Below are 18,421 nucleotides of genomic sequence, written 5' to 3' on the forward strand. Positions count from 1 at the left end.
TGTTGTATTTGTTTATCGGGTGCTCCCTCAGTGTTGTAACTGGTTATCGGGTGCTCCGTCAGTGTTGTAATTGTTTATTGGGTGCTCCCTCAGTGTTGTAATTGTTTATCGTGTGCTCCTTCAGTGTTGTAATTGGGTATCAGGTGCTCCGTCAGTGTTGTAATTGGGTATCCGGTTCTCCCTCAGTGTTGTAATTGACTATCGGGTGCTCCGTCAGTGTTGTAATTGGGTTATTGGGTGCTCCCCGAGCGTTGTAATTGGTTTTCGGGTGCTCCCTCAGTGTTGTCATTGGGTATCGGGTGCTCCCTCAGTGTTGTCATTGCAAAGCAGTCGGGCTGAAAGGGTCGCAGTCCTCAGCAACGGCAGGGAGCTGGATAGACACGATAGGTACAGCTGCTTCAGGAGGGACAGAGGTGCAGGAAAGGGGAGTTGCCTTTTTGATTAAGAGGAACGCCACGGCAGTAGTCAAGAGATGAAATAACCGAGGAATCATCCAGCAATGTTTTGTGGGTGGAACTAAGGATGGGATGGTGACCTCATTGGGATTGTACCCAAATAGTCAACAGGAATTAGAAGATGAAATGTGCAGGGAGATTGGGGAAACTTGCAGGAGTAATAGGGTGGTCACACTGGGGGATTTTAATTTTCATAATATAGTCTCGGTCAAGGTTGGGGGTGAGGGAAAGAGTGAGTGTGCAAGAGGGTAGGGGGAGTCTGAGGGGGAGAGGGTGGGAGGAGTCTGAGGGGGAGAGGGTGGGGGAAGCCTGAGGGGCAGAGGGTGGGGGGGAGACAGAGGGGGAGGGTGGGGGGAGACAGAGGGGGAGAGGGTGGGGGGAGACAGAGGGGGAGAGGGTGGGGGGAGACAGAGGGGGAGAGGGTGGGGGGAGACAGAGGGGGAGAGGGTGGGGGGAGACAGAGGGGGAGAGGGTGGGAAGAGACAGGGGGAGAGGGTGGGGGGAGACATAGGGGGAGAGGGTGGGGGGAGACAGAGGGGGAGAGGGTGGGGGGAGACAGAGGGGGAGAGGGTGGGGGGAGACAGAGGGGGAGAGGGTGGGGGGAGACAGAGGGGCAGATGTGGGAGGCGGGGGAGAGACAGAGACTAAACACCAGTCCTGGAGTGAGCAGGGAGAGTGGGGGAAGGGAAAGTGTCAGATATTTATCAGGATTTGTTGGAGGCGGATGAACTGAAGGGCAAGTGGGAGGAGGAGTTAGGTGGAGAGTTAGAGGCGGGTCTGCGGGCAGACACCCTAAGCAGGGTTAATTCCTCCTCACCATGTGCCAGGCTCAGCCTAATCCAGTTTAAAGTGGTACACCGGGCACACATGGCAGCGGCGAGGATGAGCAAGTTTTTTGGGTAGAAGATAGATGTGCGAGGTGTGCGGGAAGCCCAGCAAACCACGTCCACATGTTTTGGGCATGTCCGAAGCTCAGAGGGTTTTGCTGAAGCAATGTCCAGGGTGCTAGACACGTGGGTGGTGACGAATGCGGAGGCAGCGATCTTTGGAGTGTCAGAAGACCCGGGAGTTCAGGGAGTGAAGGAGGCCGACGTTCTGGCCTTTGCCTCCCTGGTAGGCCGTAGATGGATCCTTTTAACGTGGAGGGACTCGGAGCTCCCCCGAGTGTGGAGACTTGGCTCAGTGACATGGCTGGGTTTCTCCAGCTGGAGAAAATAAAGTTTGCCTTGAGGGGGTCAATGCTGGGGTTCTCTCGGAGGAGGCAGCCGTTCGTCGAGTTTCTCGGGGAAAATTAATGTCAGCAGAAGCAGCATTGTGAAGAGGGGGAGGAGAGGTGCAATATGGTTAAGGGATGTACAGAAGGGGTTGGGTGGGAAATGTCTAGTCTACCATGTTGATGGTTATGTTATTATTGCTTTTGTTATTGTCATAAAAATTATGCAAGTACTTCAATAAAATGTTTTTTAAAACAACTAAATTGTAGCATCGTCTGGCCGTGTTTATAAAATGGGTTTTATTAAACAGATTGAGGGCAGTCCCAGAATGTTGCTGTGCCTTTATTATTTCAATAACGCTTGGCTTTAATCAATTTCCAGCTTTCTCTTTCTCTCCCCGAGGAGAGTTGATTTTGAAGCTTGGACGACGCAAAGAGAATCTTTCCTCGGTGAGCAATCCTCAGACAGGAGTTCTAACCTGAGAGAAACAGAATAAATGCCAATGTGTGTTTGTCCGGCATTATTGGGGTTTCATTATTCTGATCGGCACTCAAGCGTTGGGCTCGATTGTTTTTTGGGGAGGTGTGGGCAGGAGTCTCAGTGTCTCTGGGGGTGAGCGCGGGGGGGCGGGGGGGGAAGAGGCAGGAGTCAGTGTCTCTGGGGGGAGTGGGAGACCGGTGACATTTGCACACCGAGGGTTGGGTGAGTTATTCCAGTGAACAAGATGTCGTGTGGGAGCTGGAGGGAACGCATCCTCAGGTGATTAAGGAGGTGGAGAGTGGGAGCAGGAGGGAACGCAGCCTCAGGAGGGGATTAAGGAGGTGGAGTGTGGGAGCAGGAGGGAACGCAGCCTCAGGAGGGGATTAAGGAGGTGGAGTGTGGGAGCAGGAGGGAACGCATCCTCAGGTGATTAAGGAGGTGGAGAGTGGGAGCAGGAGGGAACGCAGCCTCAGGAGAGGATTAAGGAGGTGGAGTGTGGGAGCAGGAGGGAACGCAGCCTCAGGAGGCGATTAAGGAGGTGGAGTGTGGGAGCAGGAGGGAACGCATCCTCAGGTGATTAAGGAGGAGGAGTGTGGGAGCAGGAGGGAACGCAGCCTCAGGAGGGGATTAAGGAGGTGGAGTGTGGGAGCAGGAGGGAATGCAGCCTCAGGAGGGGATTAAGGAGGTGGAGGTTGGGAGCAGGAGGGAACGCAGCCTCAGAAGGGGATTAAGGAGGTGGAGTGTGGGAGCAGGAGGGAACGCAGCCTCAGGAGAGGATTAAGGAGGTGGAGAGTGGGAGCAGGAGGGAACGCAGCCTCAGGTGATTAAGGAGGTGGAGAGTGGGAGCAGGAGGGAACGCAGCCTCAGGTGATTAAAGAGGTGGAGTGTGGGAGCAGGAGGGAACGCAGAATCAGGAGGGGATTAAGGAGGTGGAGTGTGGGAGCAGGAGGGAACGCAGAATCAGGAGGGGATTAAGGAGGTGGAGTGTGGGAGCAGGAGGGAACGCAGCCCCAGGAGGGGATTAAGGAGGTGGAGAGTGGGAGCAGGAGGGAACGCAGGAGGGGTCTGGTGTGTTTAATAAATTAAATAGTGGATTTGCACCTTCATTTCATTTGAACTCTCCCTGTGTTGGTCAGGGTTTTGTAAGGGGGGGACCAAACCCCCCCCAGCTCTGTGTCCACATTGGCAACAAAATGTGTAAACAACCAACCTGACCTGAGGATTGTTTTTTTTCCCAGGGGGATTATATTTGGGGGGAAAATATTTGGAGGGGGGGGGGAATAATTGCAGGAAAAAGTTTCTGGGTTGTAAAAAAATTTGAGGGGGGGTGGGAATAGTTGGCGGGGGGCAAATAGAGGGGGGGGGGAAACAGTGGGGGGGGGAAAACAGTGGGGGGGGGAGAAACAGTGGGGGGGGGAAACAGTGGGGGGGGGGAACAGTGGGGGGGGGGAACAGTGGGGGGGGGGAAACAGTGGGGGGGGGGAAACAGTGGGGGGGGGGAAACAGTGGGGGGGGGGGAAACAGTGGGGGGGGGGAAACAGTGGGGGGGGGGAAACAGTGGGGGGGGGGAAACAGTGGGGGGGGGGAAACAGTGGGGGGGGGGAAACAGTGGGGGGGGGGAAACAGTGGGGGGGGGAAACAGTGGGGGGGGGGGAAACAGTGGGGGGGGGGAAACAGTGGGGGGGAGAAAACAGTGGGGGGGGAGAAAACAGTGGGGGGGGAAAACAGGGGGGGGCGAAACAGTGGGGGGGGAACAGTGGGGAGGGGGGAAACAGTGGGGGGGGAACAGTTGGGGGGGGAACAGTTGGGGGGGGGGAACAGTTGGGGGGGGGGGAACAGTTGGGGGGGGGGGAACAGTTGGGGGGGGGGGGAACAGTTGGGGGGGGGGGGGAACAGTTGGGGGGGGGGGGGAACAGTTGGGGGGGGGGGGAACAGTTGGGGGGGGGGAACAGTTGGGGGGGGGGAACAGTTGGGGGGGGGGGAACAGTTGGGGGGGGGAACAGTTGGGGGGGGAACAGTTGGGGGGGGGGAACAGTTGGGGGGGGGGAACAGTTGGGGGGGGGGAACAGTTGGGGGGGGGGGAACAGTTGGGGGGGGGGGAACAGTTGGGGGGGGGGGGAACAGTTGGGGGGGGGGGGAACAGTTGGGGGGGGGGGGGAACAGTTGGGGGGGGGGGGAACAGTTGGGGGGGGGGGGAACAGTTGGGGGGGGGGGAACAGTTGGGGGGGGGGGAACAGTTGGGGGGGGGGAACAGTTGGGGGGGGGATAAACAGTTGGGGGGGGGGCAGAACCCAGGTGGGGGGGGGCAGAACCCAGGTGGGGGGGGGCAGAACTCAGCCGGGGGGGGGGGGGGGCAGAACTCAGCCGGGGGGGGGGGGGGGCAGAACTCAGCCGGGGGGGGGGGGCAGAACTCAGCCGGGGGGGGGCAGAACTCAGCCGGGGGGGGGGGGGGGCAGAACTCAGCCGGGGGGGGGGGGGGGGCAGAACCCAGGTGGGGGGGGGCAGAACTCAGCCGGGGGGGGGGGGGCAGAACTCAGCCGGGGGGGGGGGGGGGCGGAACTCAGCCGGGGGGGGGGGGGCAGAACTCAGCCGGGGGGGGGGGGGGGGGCAGAACTCAGCCGGGGGGGGGGGGGGCAGAACTCAGCCGGGGGGGGGGGGGGGGGCAGAACCCAGCCGGGGGGGGGGGGGGGGCAGAACTCAGCCGGGGGGGGGGGGCAGAACCCAGCCGGGGGGGGGGGGGGGCAGAACTCAGCCGGGGGGGGGGGGCAGAACCCAGCCGGGGGGGGGGGGGGCAGAACCCAGCCGGGGGGGGGGGGGCAGAACCCAGCCGGGGGGGGGGGGCAGAACCCAGCCGGGGGGGGGGGCAGAACCCAGCCGGGGGGGGGGGGGCAGAACCCAGCCGGGGGGGGGGGGCAGAACCCAGCCGGGGGGGGGGGGCAGAACTCAGCCGGGGGGGGGGGGCAGAACTCAGCCGGGGGGGGGGGGGGGGCAGAACTCAGCCGGGGGGGGGGGGGGGGGCAGAACTCAGCCGGGGGGGGGGGGCAGAACTCAGCCGGGGGGGGGGGGGGGGGCAGAACAAAAACGAAAGGATGGAGGCAAGACAGAGAAAGAAAAGAGAGAGAAAACACCGAGAAAGAGAGTCAGAGAGAAAGAGAGACAGAGAAAGAGAGAGGGAGAGCAGATGGAGACAGACACAGAGAGGGAAAGACACAGAGAGGGAAAGACACAGAGAGGGAAAGACACAGAGAGGGAAAGGCACAGAGAAAGACAGAATGAGAGAGAAAGAAGGACAGAGAGAAGACAGAGAGAGAAAGAAGGACAGAGAGAAAGAAGGACAGAGAGAAAGACGGAGAGAAAGTGGGAAAAGACACAGAGAAAGGGAAAAAGACACAGAGAAAGACAGAGAGAGAGAGAAAGACAGGGAGAGAGAGAAGGACAGAGAGAGAGAGAGAAGGACAGAGAAGGAAGGACAGAGAGAGAGAAAGAAGGACAGAGAGAAAGAGAGAGAGAGAGTGAAAGACAGAGAGAGAAAGAGAGAGAGAGAGTGAAAGACAGAGAGAGAAAGAAGGACAGAGAGAAGACAGAGAGAAAGAAGGACAGAGAAAGAAGGACAGAGAGACAGAGAGAGAGACAGAGAAAGACAGAGACAGAGAAAGACAAAGACAGACAGAGACAGAGAAAGACAGAAAGAGAGAGAGAGAAAGACAGAGAGAAAGAAGGACAGAGAGAAAGAAGGACAGAGAGAAAGAAGGACAGAGAGAAAGAAGGACAGAGAGAAAGAAGGACAGAGAGAAAGAAGGACAGAGAGAAAGAAGGACAGAGAGAAAGAAGGACAGAGAGAAAGAAGGACAGAGAGAAAGAAGGACAGAGAGAAAGAAGGACAGAGAGAAAGAAGGACAGAGAGAAAGAAGGACAGAGAGAAAGAAGGACAGAGAGAAAGAAGGACAGAGAGAAAGAAGGACAGAGAGAAAGAAGGACAGAGAGAAAGAAGGACAGAGAGAAAGAAGGACAGAGAGAAAGAAGGACAGAGAGAAAGAAGGACAGAGAGAAAGAAGGACAGAGAGAAAGAAGGACAGAGAGAAAGACGGACAGAGAGAAAGACGGACAGAGAGAAAGACGGACAGAGAGAAAGAAGGACAGAGAGAAAGACGGACAGAGAGAAAGACGGACAGAGAGAAAGACGGACAGAGAGAAAGAAGGACAGAGAGAGAGACAGAGAGAGAGACAGAGACAGAGAGAGAAAGACAGAGAGAGAGAGAGAAAGACAGAGACAAAAAAGGAAAGAGACAAAGAAGGACAGAGAGAAAGAAGGACAGAGAGAAAGAAGGACAGAGAGAAAGAAGGACAGAGAGAAAGAGAAGGACAGAGAGAAAGATAGCGAGAGAAAGAAGGACAGAGAGTCAGAGAGAGAAAGAAGGACAGAGAAAGACAGAAAGAGAGAGAGAGAAAGACAGAAAGAGAGAGAGAGAAAGACAGAGAGAGAGAGATGGAGACAGTGAGAAAGTCAACGTGGAGAAAAGCTAGATCATACATCGTTATGGAATGAAAGACAGAGATTGAGATAGGGAAAAGACAGGGAGAGAGAGATTGGGTGGAATGCAGTAAGATAGAGAGAGAGAGAGAGAGAGAGAGAGAGTGGATTGAAAAGAGACAGAGTCAGTAGCAGAATGAGGCAGGAATCAAAGAGACAGAAATTGGAGTTTCATACTCACCTTTCCACATATCTCCAGGGCTTGATTCACCCTCAGCTCAGCCTCGGTGTTGGGGAGAGAGATCCCAGGTCAGGATTGTACTGTGGGGTGCAAAATATCAGAGCTGCGACTCCATGCTCACACACACACATTCACACACAGAGCTCAGACACATACTTACATGGTCCACATGGTAAAGAGAGAGAAGATGGATTCCTACTCTTTAAATACCCCCAATGAGTCACAAAAAGAATCCCCACCTCCCCACTAATGATACCCAACCAGCTCACGGTTATCCTCACCTGAACACACCTCCTCCAGGTCTGGGCCAGACCAAGAGAAACCTCAGAGATTGGGGGGGTGGCTTGTCGACCCCTGCTCGATGGATTATCCCAGGGCTGTGTCTCTCTCTCTCTCTTGCCCCAATCCACACCTCGGCCACAACGCAGATCCCAATGAACACCATCTACAACTGGCCATTGCAGCTTGATCATCTTCGACTACAGAAGGTAGAGCCACTCCTGATTTGCTGCTTTATGTTAAGTTTCCACAGACATCCATTTCTTCCAAACACTCTTGCTGTTTTTACAGTGGGAGCTCACGCTTAGAAACTGACCTCTTTGTTTAACGTGCCTGTGTGTGTGTCCCTGTGTGTGTGTTTGTGTCCCTGTGTCTGTGTGTGTGTGAGTCTGTGTCTGTGTGTGTCCCTGTGTGTGTGTGTGTGTTTGTGTCCCTGTGTGTGTGTGTGTGTCCCTGTGTGTGTGTGTGTGAGTCTGTGTGTGTCCCTGTGTGTGTGTGTGTGTGTGTGTCCCTGTGCCTGTGTGTGTGTGTGTGTCCCTGTGCCTGTGTGTGTGTGTGTCCCTGTGCCTGTGTGTGTCTCTTCGTGTCTGCCTGGACATTCACATTTAGGCAGTCGCTACAGTTTAGAGCTGGAAAACGTGACACATTTCAGAATCTTAGCACTCGCTGAGCAACGGGGAGAGATCTGATGCTGCAAATGCCTTTGACAAGTAGCCTCAGAGAGATACAGGAGGCTCAGCTCTCTGTAACCTGTACCTCACACACACTCAGCTCCTGTGTCACAGGCATTCCAGGCCCAGCTCTCTGTAAACTGTACCCCACACACACACTCAGCTACACAACAACTCCTGTGTCACAGGCATTCCAGGCTCAGCTCTCTGTAAACTGTACCCCACACACACTCAGCTGCACAACAGGTCCTGTGTCACTCGCAATCCAGGTGACTCATTTGAAAAATTTAAATGAAAATCGCTTATTGTCACAAGTAGGCTTCAAATGACGTTACTGTGAAAAGCCCGTTTGGGGATGCTGGTACGGGAATTGAACCGTGCTGCTGGCCTGCATTCAAAGCCAGCGATTTAGCCCTGAAATCTGTGAGGCTTTATTCCATGACGATCACATTACCCCAAAAGTTGACTCCCATGTGAATACAGTGTGTGTGGCACTGCAAGGGACTCCAATACACTGACCCATTGGTTACGTTAACAATCTTCATTTACTACCCAACATTCTCCCATGTGTGTTGTGTGACACACATCATACTGACAGCTCTCCATCCACAGCAACTTGCAGCCACCGCCCGGAGACTTTGGCAGCGAGTGAACGAGTGTCAGCTCCACTCAGCTTCGGGTGTCTTTGGAGTTTGATTTGAAAATTTTATATCCCTCACTTCCCTGCCTCCCAGACTGTGTGCTGACAGCTCGGATATGTGGACCCCTGTCAGTGTAGCAAAGTCACTCTGCTGGACTCTGCCTGTGGGAGAGTCATCCTCACTCATTTCCATTTAAACATGCTGCTGCGAACATAACTCAGCAGAAACAGAGTCTTCAGCCCTCTGCTCAGGAGCTGGGCTGGTCACACACAGCCTCAATATACTCAACAGACACAGCAGCAGGAGACAGGACTCTAACCTGCTTTTTATTGTAAGAAGTCTTACAACACCTCTTCATTCACCTGAGGAAGGAGCAGTGCTCCGAAAGCTAGTGAATCAAAACAAACCTGTTGGACTTTAACCTGGTGTTGTTAGACTTCTCACTGAGCCCAGGCCAGTCCAAAACCGGCATCTCCACATCATGGCTGCTTTTTATTATTCATTTCTCCACAGGTTGCAGGCCCCTCTGTTTGGGACAGGGACAGCATTTTATAATCCATCCCTATTTGCTGCTGGCTATGGTTAGAATATCACACACACTCACAGATCTTCAACGACACAGTCACACAAACATCTTCACACACACAGCCACACACAAACATATGCTCACGTGCACTGACATGCTGGCCAGACACATACATATTCACACACACAAGCAGTCCTATCCTCACATACGCAGATGGACACAAGCTCTCACACACTCACTTACACACACTCACATAAATCTTCACACACAAGCTCTCACACACAGACTCACACACTCACACACACACGCTCACGTACCTTACCCACATTTGCTGATTACTATTACATTAAAGCTGACTTTAACTTGAATCAATTTCTTCCAAAAGTTCTGATTGCTTTTACAAATGGAGCTGACCTTTGCAAGCTGACCTATTTGTTGTGTGTGGGGGTGAGAGTGTGTCTGGGTTACATGTTTTGTCTGTCCACAGACATTACCGGCAGGAACCTTTACACACACACCTTTACCAATCTCCACCTAGTGGGGAATGTCTGAATCACACACACACCTTTACCAATCTCCACCTAGTGGGGAATGTCTGAATCACACACACAACTTTACCAATCTCCACCTAGTGGGGAATGTCTGAATCACACACACACCTTTACCAATCTCCACCTAGTGGGGAATGTCTGAATCACACACACACCTTTACCAATCTCCACCTAGTGGGGAATGTCTGAATCACACACACACCTTTACCAATCTCCACCTAGTGGGGAATGTCTGAATCACACACACACCTTTACCAATCTCCACCTAGTGGGGAATGTCTGAATCACACACACACCTTTACCAATCTCCACCGAGTGGGGAATGTCTGAATCACACACACACCTTTACCAATCTCCACCTAGTGGGGAATGTCTGAATCACACACACACCTTTACCAATCTCCACCTAGTGGGGAATGTCTGAATCAAACACACACCTTTACCAATCTCCACCTAGTGGGGAATGTCTGAATCACACACACACCTTTACCAATCTCCACCTAGTGGGGAATGTCTGAATCACACACACACCTTTACCAATCTCCACCTAGTGGGGAATGTCTGAATCAAACACACACCTTTACCAATCTCCACCTAGTGGGGAATGTCTGAATCACACACACACCTTTACCAATCTCCACCTAGTGGGGAATGTCTGAATCACACACACACCTTTACCAATCTCCACCTAGTGGGGAATGTCTGAATCACACACACACCTTTACCAATCTCCACCTAGTGGGGAATGTCTGAATCACACACACACCTTTACCAATCTCCACCTAGTGGGGAATGTCTGAATCACACACACACCTTTACCAATCTCCACCTAGTGGGGAATGTCTGAATCACACACACACCTTTACCAATCTCCACCTAGTGGGGAATGTCTGAATCACACACACACACCCCTTTACCAATCTCCACCTAGTGGGGAATGTCTGAATCACACACACATCTTTACCAATCTCCACCTAGTGGGGAATGTCTGAATCAAACACACACCTTTACCAATCTCCACCTAGTGGGGAATGTCTGAATCACACACACACCTTTACCAATCTCCACCTAGTGGGGAATGTCTGAATCACACACACCTTTACCAATCTCCACCTAGTGGGGAATGTCTGAATCACACACACACCTTTACCAATCTCCACCTAGTGGGGAATGTCTGAATCACACACACACCGTTACCAATCTCCACCTAGTGGGGAATGTCTGAATCACACATACACCTTTACCAATCTCCACCTAGTGGGGAATGTCTGAACCAAACACACACCTTTACCAACCTCCACCTAGTGGGGAATGTCTGAATCACACACACACCTTTACCAATCTCCACCTAGTGGGGAATGTCTGAATCACACACACACCTTTACCAATCTCCACCTAGTGGGGAATGTCTGAATCACACACACACCTTTACCAATCTCCACCTAGTGGGGAATGTCTGAATCACACACACACCTTTACCAATCTCCACCTAGTGGGGAATGTCTGAATCACACACACACCTTTACCAATCTCCACCTAGTGGGGAATATCTGAATCACACACACACCTTTACCAATCTCCACCTAGTGGGGAATGTCTGAACCAAGCACACACCTTTACCAATCTCCACTAAGTGGGGAATGTTTCGACAAGACAGTGCTTGCGACTGAGTACAGTATCGGACAGCAAGTGATGCTTTCTGTATATAACCCCAGCACATTCCTGTCACCAAAATACTTAGGTCCGTACTCCATTGCGGATAAAGTGAGCCCTTCCATATATAAAATAAAGTATCCCAATGTGGGAGGAAATCGGAGCACCCGGAGGAAACCCACGCAGACAAGGGGAGAACGTGCAGACTCTGCACAGTCACCCGAGGCCGGAATTGAATCCGGGACCCTGGAGCTGTGAGGCAGCAGTGCTAACCACTGTGGCCCCCATACAGTTGGCATTACAATCAGCATAAAGTTGGCATTAAAATATAAAATTGTTTGAAAAACTGCAACAAAGGCAAACCTGGACAGTTGCTATCTAAAACAAATAAGACCCTGATTAGATCGGTTCAAATTGGGGCAGCCACTGGGGCAGCACGGTAGCCTTGTGGATAGCCCAATTGCTTCACAGTTCCAGGGTCCCAGGTTCGATTCCGGCTTGGGTCACTGTCTGCAGAGTCTGCACATCCTTCCCGTGTGCGCGTGGGTTTCCTCCGGGTGCTCCGGTTTCCTCCCACAGTCCAAAGATGTGCAAGTTAGGTGGATTGGCCATGATAAATTGCTCTTAGTATCCAAAATTGCCCTTAGTGTTGGGTGGGGTTACTGGGTTATGGGGATAGGGTGGAGGTGTTGACCTTGGGTAGGGTGCTCTTTCCAAGAGCCGGTGCAGACTCGATGGGCCGAATGGCCTCCTTCTGCACTGTAAATTCTATGAAATTACAAGAGGCCAACATTCTCGTTGCACACAAGACCAACAGTTCTTGGATATTTAATCATGGCTTATTATACTCAATTTTATCTTGTCTATCCATTTGAAATAGCTTACCACAACAGTTAAAAGGTAAAGTCAATTAATCATGTGCATCTGATGTGAGAAAATTTGGTTCCTCATTTCTTCCCAATTTTATAGGGCCATGAACATCTTTGCTCATCCTACCTGGATAATAGAAAATGTAAAAGGAATAACGTTTTGCATAATAAAGTTCCGAGACCTGTTTGAAGCCAACAACAGATAGAATGGGGGGGTTGGGGTGGGCGACGCATGGGAACCAACAGGGTCACAGAAAGCAGTCAGGGCCGAGGGGGGGGGGGGGCACAGTGGGGAGAAGCCGAAGGAAATGCCAGGAGGGAGCCCAGGGAGAGACCAACACGGGGACCAGGGGGCCCCTCGCAAAGCGATAAGAGCCAAACAAACCATCTACAGCGAAGGGAAGAGCCAAAGATAGGACCCGGAGACAGTAGAAAAGGGGAGGGGGGAGGGGAAGACAAATCGGGGGGTGGGGGGGGGGGGGGGGGAGAGGGGGGTGCCGAAAAGGAACGTGTAAATTGTAAATAATAACCGTTTCATTCATCTCTTGTCCAGTGTCAAATAGTAAACATTAATAAAAATGATTATTTTTAAAAAGAGGTCCAGTGTCGCAAAGTCAGGAACATTTCTAAGTGTAGATCATTATACAAAGTCGCATGACTACAGGTAACAACAAGGCCGTTCACTGGCCCCTCTGCACTTTCACAATCGCAGGATTTGCATTTCCCAGTGATTTTGTTTCAAAAATTCAGCATCTATTTAATGTTTAATTTTCACGGTGACACCAGACCAGTCCCCATGTTGATGTCAGAAACAGGGATAATTTAGAATCAGTAAACACTATAAAAGGTCATGAACAGCAGAATGTCCCTCGACACCTTCCCCATTTCTCCTCTCGGTGGGCCATCCCATCCTGGTGCACCAATCTCTGGAACTTTGTCGCTTTAATATGATGTGTTCAAAAGTGACCCACCCACAATGGGCAGGATTTACATCGCAAGTGTGGGCTAAACTGGAGAGAAACTCCACAGGGCCCAAAAAAGTGACCAAGTGTCATTTGATAGTGGTGGGGAACTCGCCGGCAGAACTGGATGGAAACTCCCTGCAAAACCGGCCACAAATGAACTTAGAATTATATATTTTTAAAATGTATTTTATTACAAACATGTATCAAAAAGGTTACAGCAAATAAATACTCCGGGAAACATACTTCCCAGCAATCAACTATACGGTCTGGACAAATTTCTCCCCCCCACCCCTGCGACGGACAGCTCCTCAAATACGGTCACAAACACCCCCCGCCTTTTCTCAAACCCCCCTGCAGAGCCCCTCAACTCATCCTTTATCTGCTCCAACCGCAGGAAGTCGTACAGGTCACCCAACCAAGGTGCTACACCCAGTGGCGATGCCGACCGCCACTCCAGCAACGTTCGCCGCCGTGCAGTCAGAGAGGCGAAGGCCAAGAAATCGGCCTTCCTCCTCTCCATGAACTCCGGATTCTCTGAAACCCCAAATATCGCCATCAAAGGGCCCGGGTCCACCTCCTACTCCACTATCCTGCCACAATGAACACCTCCACACAAAATCTTCCCAACTTTTCACAACCCCAAAACATGTGCACGTGATTCGCTGGCCCCTGCCCACACCTCTCACACTCATCTGCTACCCCCTGGAAGAACCCACTCATTCTCGCCCATGTCATATGCACCCTGTGCACCACCTTAAACTGTATCAGACTCATCCTTGCTCAGGAGAAGGTCCCATTTACCCAACGCAGTGCCTCACTCAATACTCCCCAATTGATCTCACCTCCCAACTCACCTTCCCATTTCTCCTTGATCTTCGCCACCCGCTCGCCTCCCTGCTCCTCCAGCCACTTGTATGTATCCCCAATTCTTCCCTCCCCTTCCACATCCAGAAGCAGCAGTCGCTCCAGCAGGGTGTATCCTGGCAACCGAGGGAACCCCCTCCCGACCTTTTGCGCAAAGTCCCCAACCTGCAGATACCTGAACTCATGCCCACTCGGCAACTCTACCCTCTCCCTTAGCTCGTCCAGACTGGCGAACACTTCCTGCCTCTTTGCTTCCTCCACCTGGAGAAATTCCAGCTTGTCCAGAAACTGCCCCATGTCCACCTCCTCTCCCCTAGATCCGCCTCGTAAAGCCCATGGCAGTACTCCCTAAATGCGCTTGTTTATCTCCCCGGCTCCAACACCACATCCTCAGCCCCAGTCCGTACCTTCAATATTTCCCTGGACATGGCCTGCCTCCGCAGCTGGTGCACCAAACTCATATTGCACGCCTCTTGCCCTACACAGTTGCCCTGCCGCCTTCCCCGTTGTCAATCTGTCAAACTGCCCCTGCAACCTTTTCCTCCTCGCCAATCCCTCCGCAGCAGGCACCCTCAAATACTCCCTGTCCACCTCCACTATCTCGCTCACGAGACGGTTATGTTCCTCCCTCCTTTTCCTATCCGCACGAGCCTTAAACTAAATAACTTCCCCTCGGACCATTGCCTTCAGTGCTACCCAAAAAATGGCCGCTGATACCTCCCCATTCTGATTCAACTCCATATCCTCCTTAATCACCGCCCACATCTTACCACAAAAACCTCCATCTACCAACAACCCTAAATCAAATCTCCACCCATGAACTTTGAAATGTTACCGTACAATTCCACCCATGTAGTAAGAACCCAGGAATAAAGAGTGCAATTGTCAGTGTTGCATTGGAGCTCAGACTGATCTTCACCCTGGGTCCTTCCTGCCTGTACATTTCCCCAGTGTCCCATTGGGGAACATTCAGCCCCGGATCTCCTGCAGAAGCAGCGCTGTGGGGCCGGGAGGCGGAGTCTGGTGACCCTGTTGTTGGGCCTCTGATGTCACAATGGGAGATGACACTCACTCAGCTCGAGATGGAAACTGGGAAACGGCCAATAGGATTTCAACCTGGAGCCCGGCCGGTTAAAGGGGAGGGACAGGGAATCAGAGAAACATGTTCACAGGATGAGAGCGAGGATGTTTATAAATTGAAATGTTCACACTATCACACTCAGTCTGGATCTGGATTCCCGCAGTGCCCTCAGGTGCCTCTTTGTGGTTGGACTGAACAGATTCTCCAGCAGCCTGAAACAGATTAAAGATTTAATAGGAATGAAATAGAGTGACCAAAAGTGTAAATAACAGGGAGACTGGAATTAATATTTTTCTAGTAACAATAAATATTAACTATAAATCTACTAAATCCATTTTATGTTTTATTTCTTGCATTAACTGGTGACACAATCACTTACAACATCCGCTGCAGACTCCTGCAGGTCAGTGTGAGGTGTTGGAGAGCAGGAGCACATTGGTCTGTGAATGAGTTTGACCCCAGGTTCAGATCTTTCAGTGACCGGTTTTCACTGACGGCGGAGTCAAGATCCTCGACACAAGAATCTGTGAGGCCTGCACTCCATAGGCTGATGGATGAGAGAGAAACAACAGGAATCAGTGTATATACACAGAGTTTATTACCACCGTTATTACTGATACTAATAACTTACAATGTCAGATATTCAGTTGTTAGAATCACAATCTCACACAGTCTGGTACCTACTTCAGTGTCTGTATTTTACAGTCCGGATTCCTCAGAGCCGCAGACAGTAGTTTCACTCCTGAATCTCCCAGATTACTAACACTCAGGTCCAGATCTGTCAGTGAGTGGTTTGTACGGAGAGCATCGACAAGACTTTCAGCACAAGAAGTTGTGAGAGCGACAGCTCCCAGTCTGCGTATCAGGGAGATAAATAACAGAAATCAAGAGTAAATCCCCAGTATTTATCCGCAACATGATTATTGAAACTATTAATAATGTACAGTGTTTATTAATCACACTATTACTGACACAAAAGGTAGTATTATGACCCCGGACCAGACCCCAACAGCTGCTCGGAGAGCGGACCGAAACTCCAATATTTTATTTAATCTGTAAGACTGTGACGAAAGGACACTTTTTAAATTAGTGCCACAAGTAGGCTTACATTAACACTGCAATAAGGTTACTGTGAAAATCCCCTGGTCGCCACACTCCGGCGCCTGTTCGGGTACACTGAAGGAGAATTCAGAATGCATAATTCACCTAAAAAGCATGTCTTTCGGGACTTGTGGGAGGAAACTGCAGCACCCGGAGGAAACCCACGCAGACATGGGGAGAATTTCGCTCCAGGAGTGATTTCATGCACAATTAGGGATATGGTATGTCAAAACAAACTTTATTCATACCACAGTGTTCATAATTTTAATCTTAGGAAGACAAATAGCTTTCAATTACCAGTTAAACAATGCTTATCAATACAATGACCCTTAACTGCTATCTTTATTTCCACTCAAACAATACGCATCTCAAGCCAAAATCCACTTTTAAATACAGTTGCCAAACTCAGGAATACATGCTGTAAACAGATGTCTCTGGTAAACCACTTTGAGACAGAGATCTTTTGAGACTGCTTGAAAGAAAGAGACTTGACACCCTGTCAGAATAATGCAGAATCTCTGGCTGTATTTTCAGAAGCTTACCTTCCTGCCAAAAACTAACCCTGAAAACCTCAACACCTGACTGCTTCAACCCCTGGCTCCTCCCATTAGCCTCAATCTTACTAGGCTGAACACAATGTATCTAATTATCTACTCCCCAGGGAACCTTCTTAATATAAACAAAAGTCCATTACCCCAAACGTTTACGATGCTTTAATTGCAGCTCTTGTAGCCACAAAGCCTTGTGAACTAGGATTCTTTAAAATCACTACTGCAGCAGTCAGACTAACCCAGACTAACCCTTACTGTACCAAATACGTATAATACAATATTTCTGAATTTCCTACATTCATCTTAGTAGATATGATAACTTTGTTACTGATGCCAATACTATGTTTATTAAAAACATTACTGAAATTGATAATATATGGTGTCTAACAGCAGTTATCATAAACATAATCTCACACAATGTGTTTCTTACCCCAGTTTTTGTATTTTACAATTAGGATTCCCCAGAGCCAGACATAGTTGTTTCACTCCTGAATCTCCCAGTTTATTATTACCCAGGTTCAGATCCGTCAGTGACTGGTTTATACTGAGAGCACAGGCGAGATCCTTAGTACAGGAATGTGTGAGAGCATTATCATAGAGCCTGAGGATCAGATACAAAGATTAAAATGAGAAAGGGAAGTAAGGGGAAAAATAGCAGGCGTGATAGTAAATCACCAGTGAGTACTGATAACACTATTATAGATACAAATAATAATATGCAATGTCAGACACCCAGTTATTACAAATTATTACAATCTCTCACAGTCTGGTACTTACTCCATTTTCTGTATTTTACAGTCCGGATTCGTCAGAGCCACAGACAGTAGTTTCACTCCTGGATCTCCCAGATTATTGTAACCCAGTCTATACAAAGAGAGTGGGTAACAACCCAATTCAGAATCAATATCTGATGATTTTTTTTTCTCGAACATCAGAGAAAGCACTGAAATGTTTCAGGAAATTACTGGCACAGATTCTCCAACTCATCACTTATTCTTTGACTGAGAGTAAATACATTTACTGAAGAATGCACGTCCGCTGTTTCGCCTTTAAATGAGCCTCAGCCCTGTTCATTCACTGCAAATTAGGATGACTACTCTGGAGCTCTGGCTGCTCCTTAAATCCTGAATTGTGCGTGAATGAGGTCCAATTCCTGTAATTAAATAATACAGTGGCAATTTCCTTCATTTTATAGTCTATGCCTTTGATTAATCTGTATAAAAACTCAGGGTGAGTTTTATTGTACTGCTGTAAACTCGGCACCCACACCCAGGATTTATTGTGACAAGAAGAACTGATTTTGTCCCATTAAAAGTTTTCCACGTCCCTGTTCTCTTAATTCATAGGGATTGGGGAGCCTCTCAATTTACTCATCATTAAATGGGCTCTTCATTATAGTAATTTCAGGTTTCATTGTCTGGGAGGTTGGTGCATAATTCCTGTCAATTATTTTTCACAGCAGCACCTCGTACATGGACCAGATCATTAAAGGTTCCTGATTTCAATGCCCCTGCTTTACGCAGGAGCCGCTTGCAGTCTGCATGAGGCCTTCCCACTGACTGGTGTGTGTGTGTGTGTGAGAGAGAAGCTCCAGACTGACTGGTGTGTGTGTGTGTGTGTGTGTGTGAGAGAGAAGCTCCAGACTGACTGGTGTGTGTGTGAGAGAGAAGCTCCAGACTGACTGGTGTGTGTGTGTGTGAGAGAATCCAGACTGACTGGTGTGTGTGTGAGAGAGAATCCAGACTGACTGGTGTGTGTGTGTGTGTGAGAGAAGCTCCAGACTGACTGGTGTGTGTGTGTGTGAGAGA

General features: G+C 50.5%; 1 protein-coding gene across 1 annotated transcript in view; it reads right to left on the reverse strand.

Moving 5' to 3' along the window:
• Positions 1–13,352: 13,352 nt before the first annotated feature.
• Positions 13,353–18,421, reverse strand: part of LOC140410989 (NACHT, LRR and PYD domains-containing protein 3-like) — a 60,780-nt gene continuing 55,711 nt past the window's right edge. Inside the window, exons 6-10 of the mRNA XM_072499878.1 lie at positions 17,391–17,477; positions 17,044–17,214; positions 15,646–15,816; positions 15,341–15,508; positions 13,353–15,173 (exon numbers count right to left, since the gene is read on the reverse strand). Of these exons, the coding sequence (XP_072355979.1) occupies positions 15,086–15,173; positions 15,341–15,508; positions 15,646–15,816; positions 17,044–17,214; positions 17,391–17,477 (685 nt within the window). The 3' untranslated portion in view covers positions 13,353–15,085. The remainder of the gene's footprint in view (positions 15,174–15,340; positions 15,509–15,645; positions 15,817–17,043; positions 17,215–17,390; positions 17,478–18,421) is intronic.

The sequence above is a fragment of the Scyliorhinus torazame genome, chromosome 4 (genome assembly GCF_047496885.1).
Source record: "Scyliorhinus torazame isolate Kashiwa2021f chromosome 4, sScyTor2.1, whole genome shotgun sequence".
Taxonomy (NCBI): domain Eukaryota; kingdom Metazoa; phylum Chordata; class Chondrichthyes; order Carcharhiniformes; family Scyliorhinidae; genus Scyliorhinus; species Scyliorhinus torazame.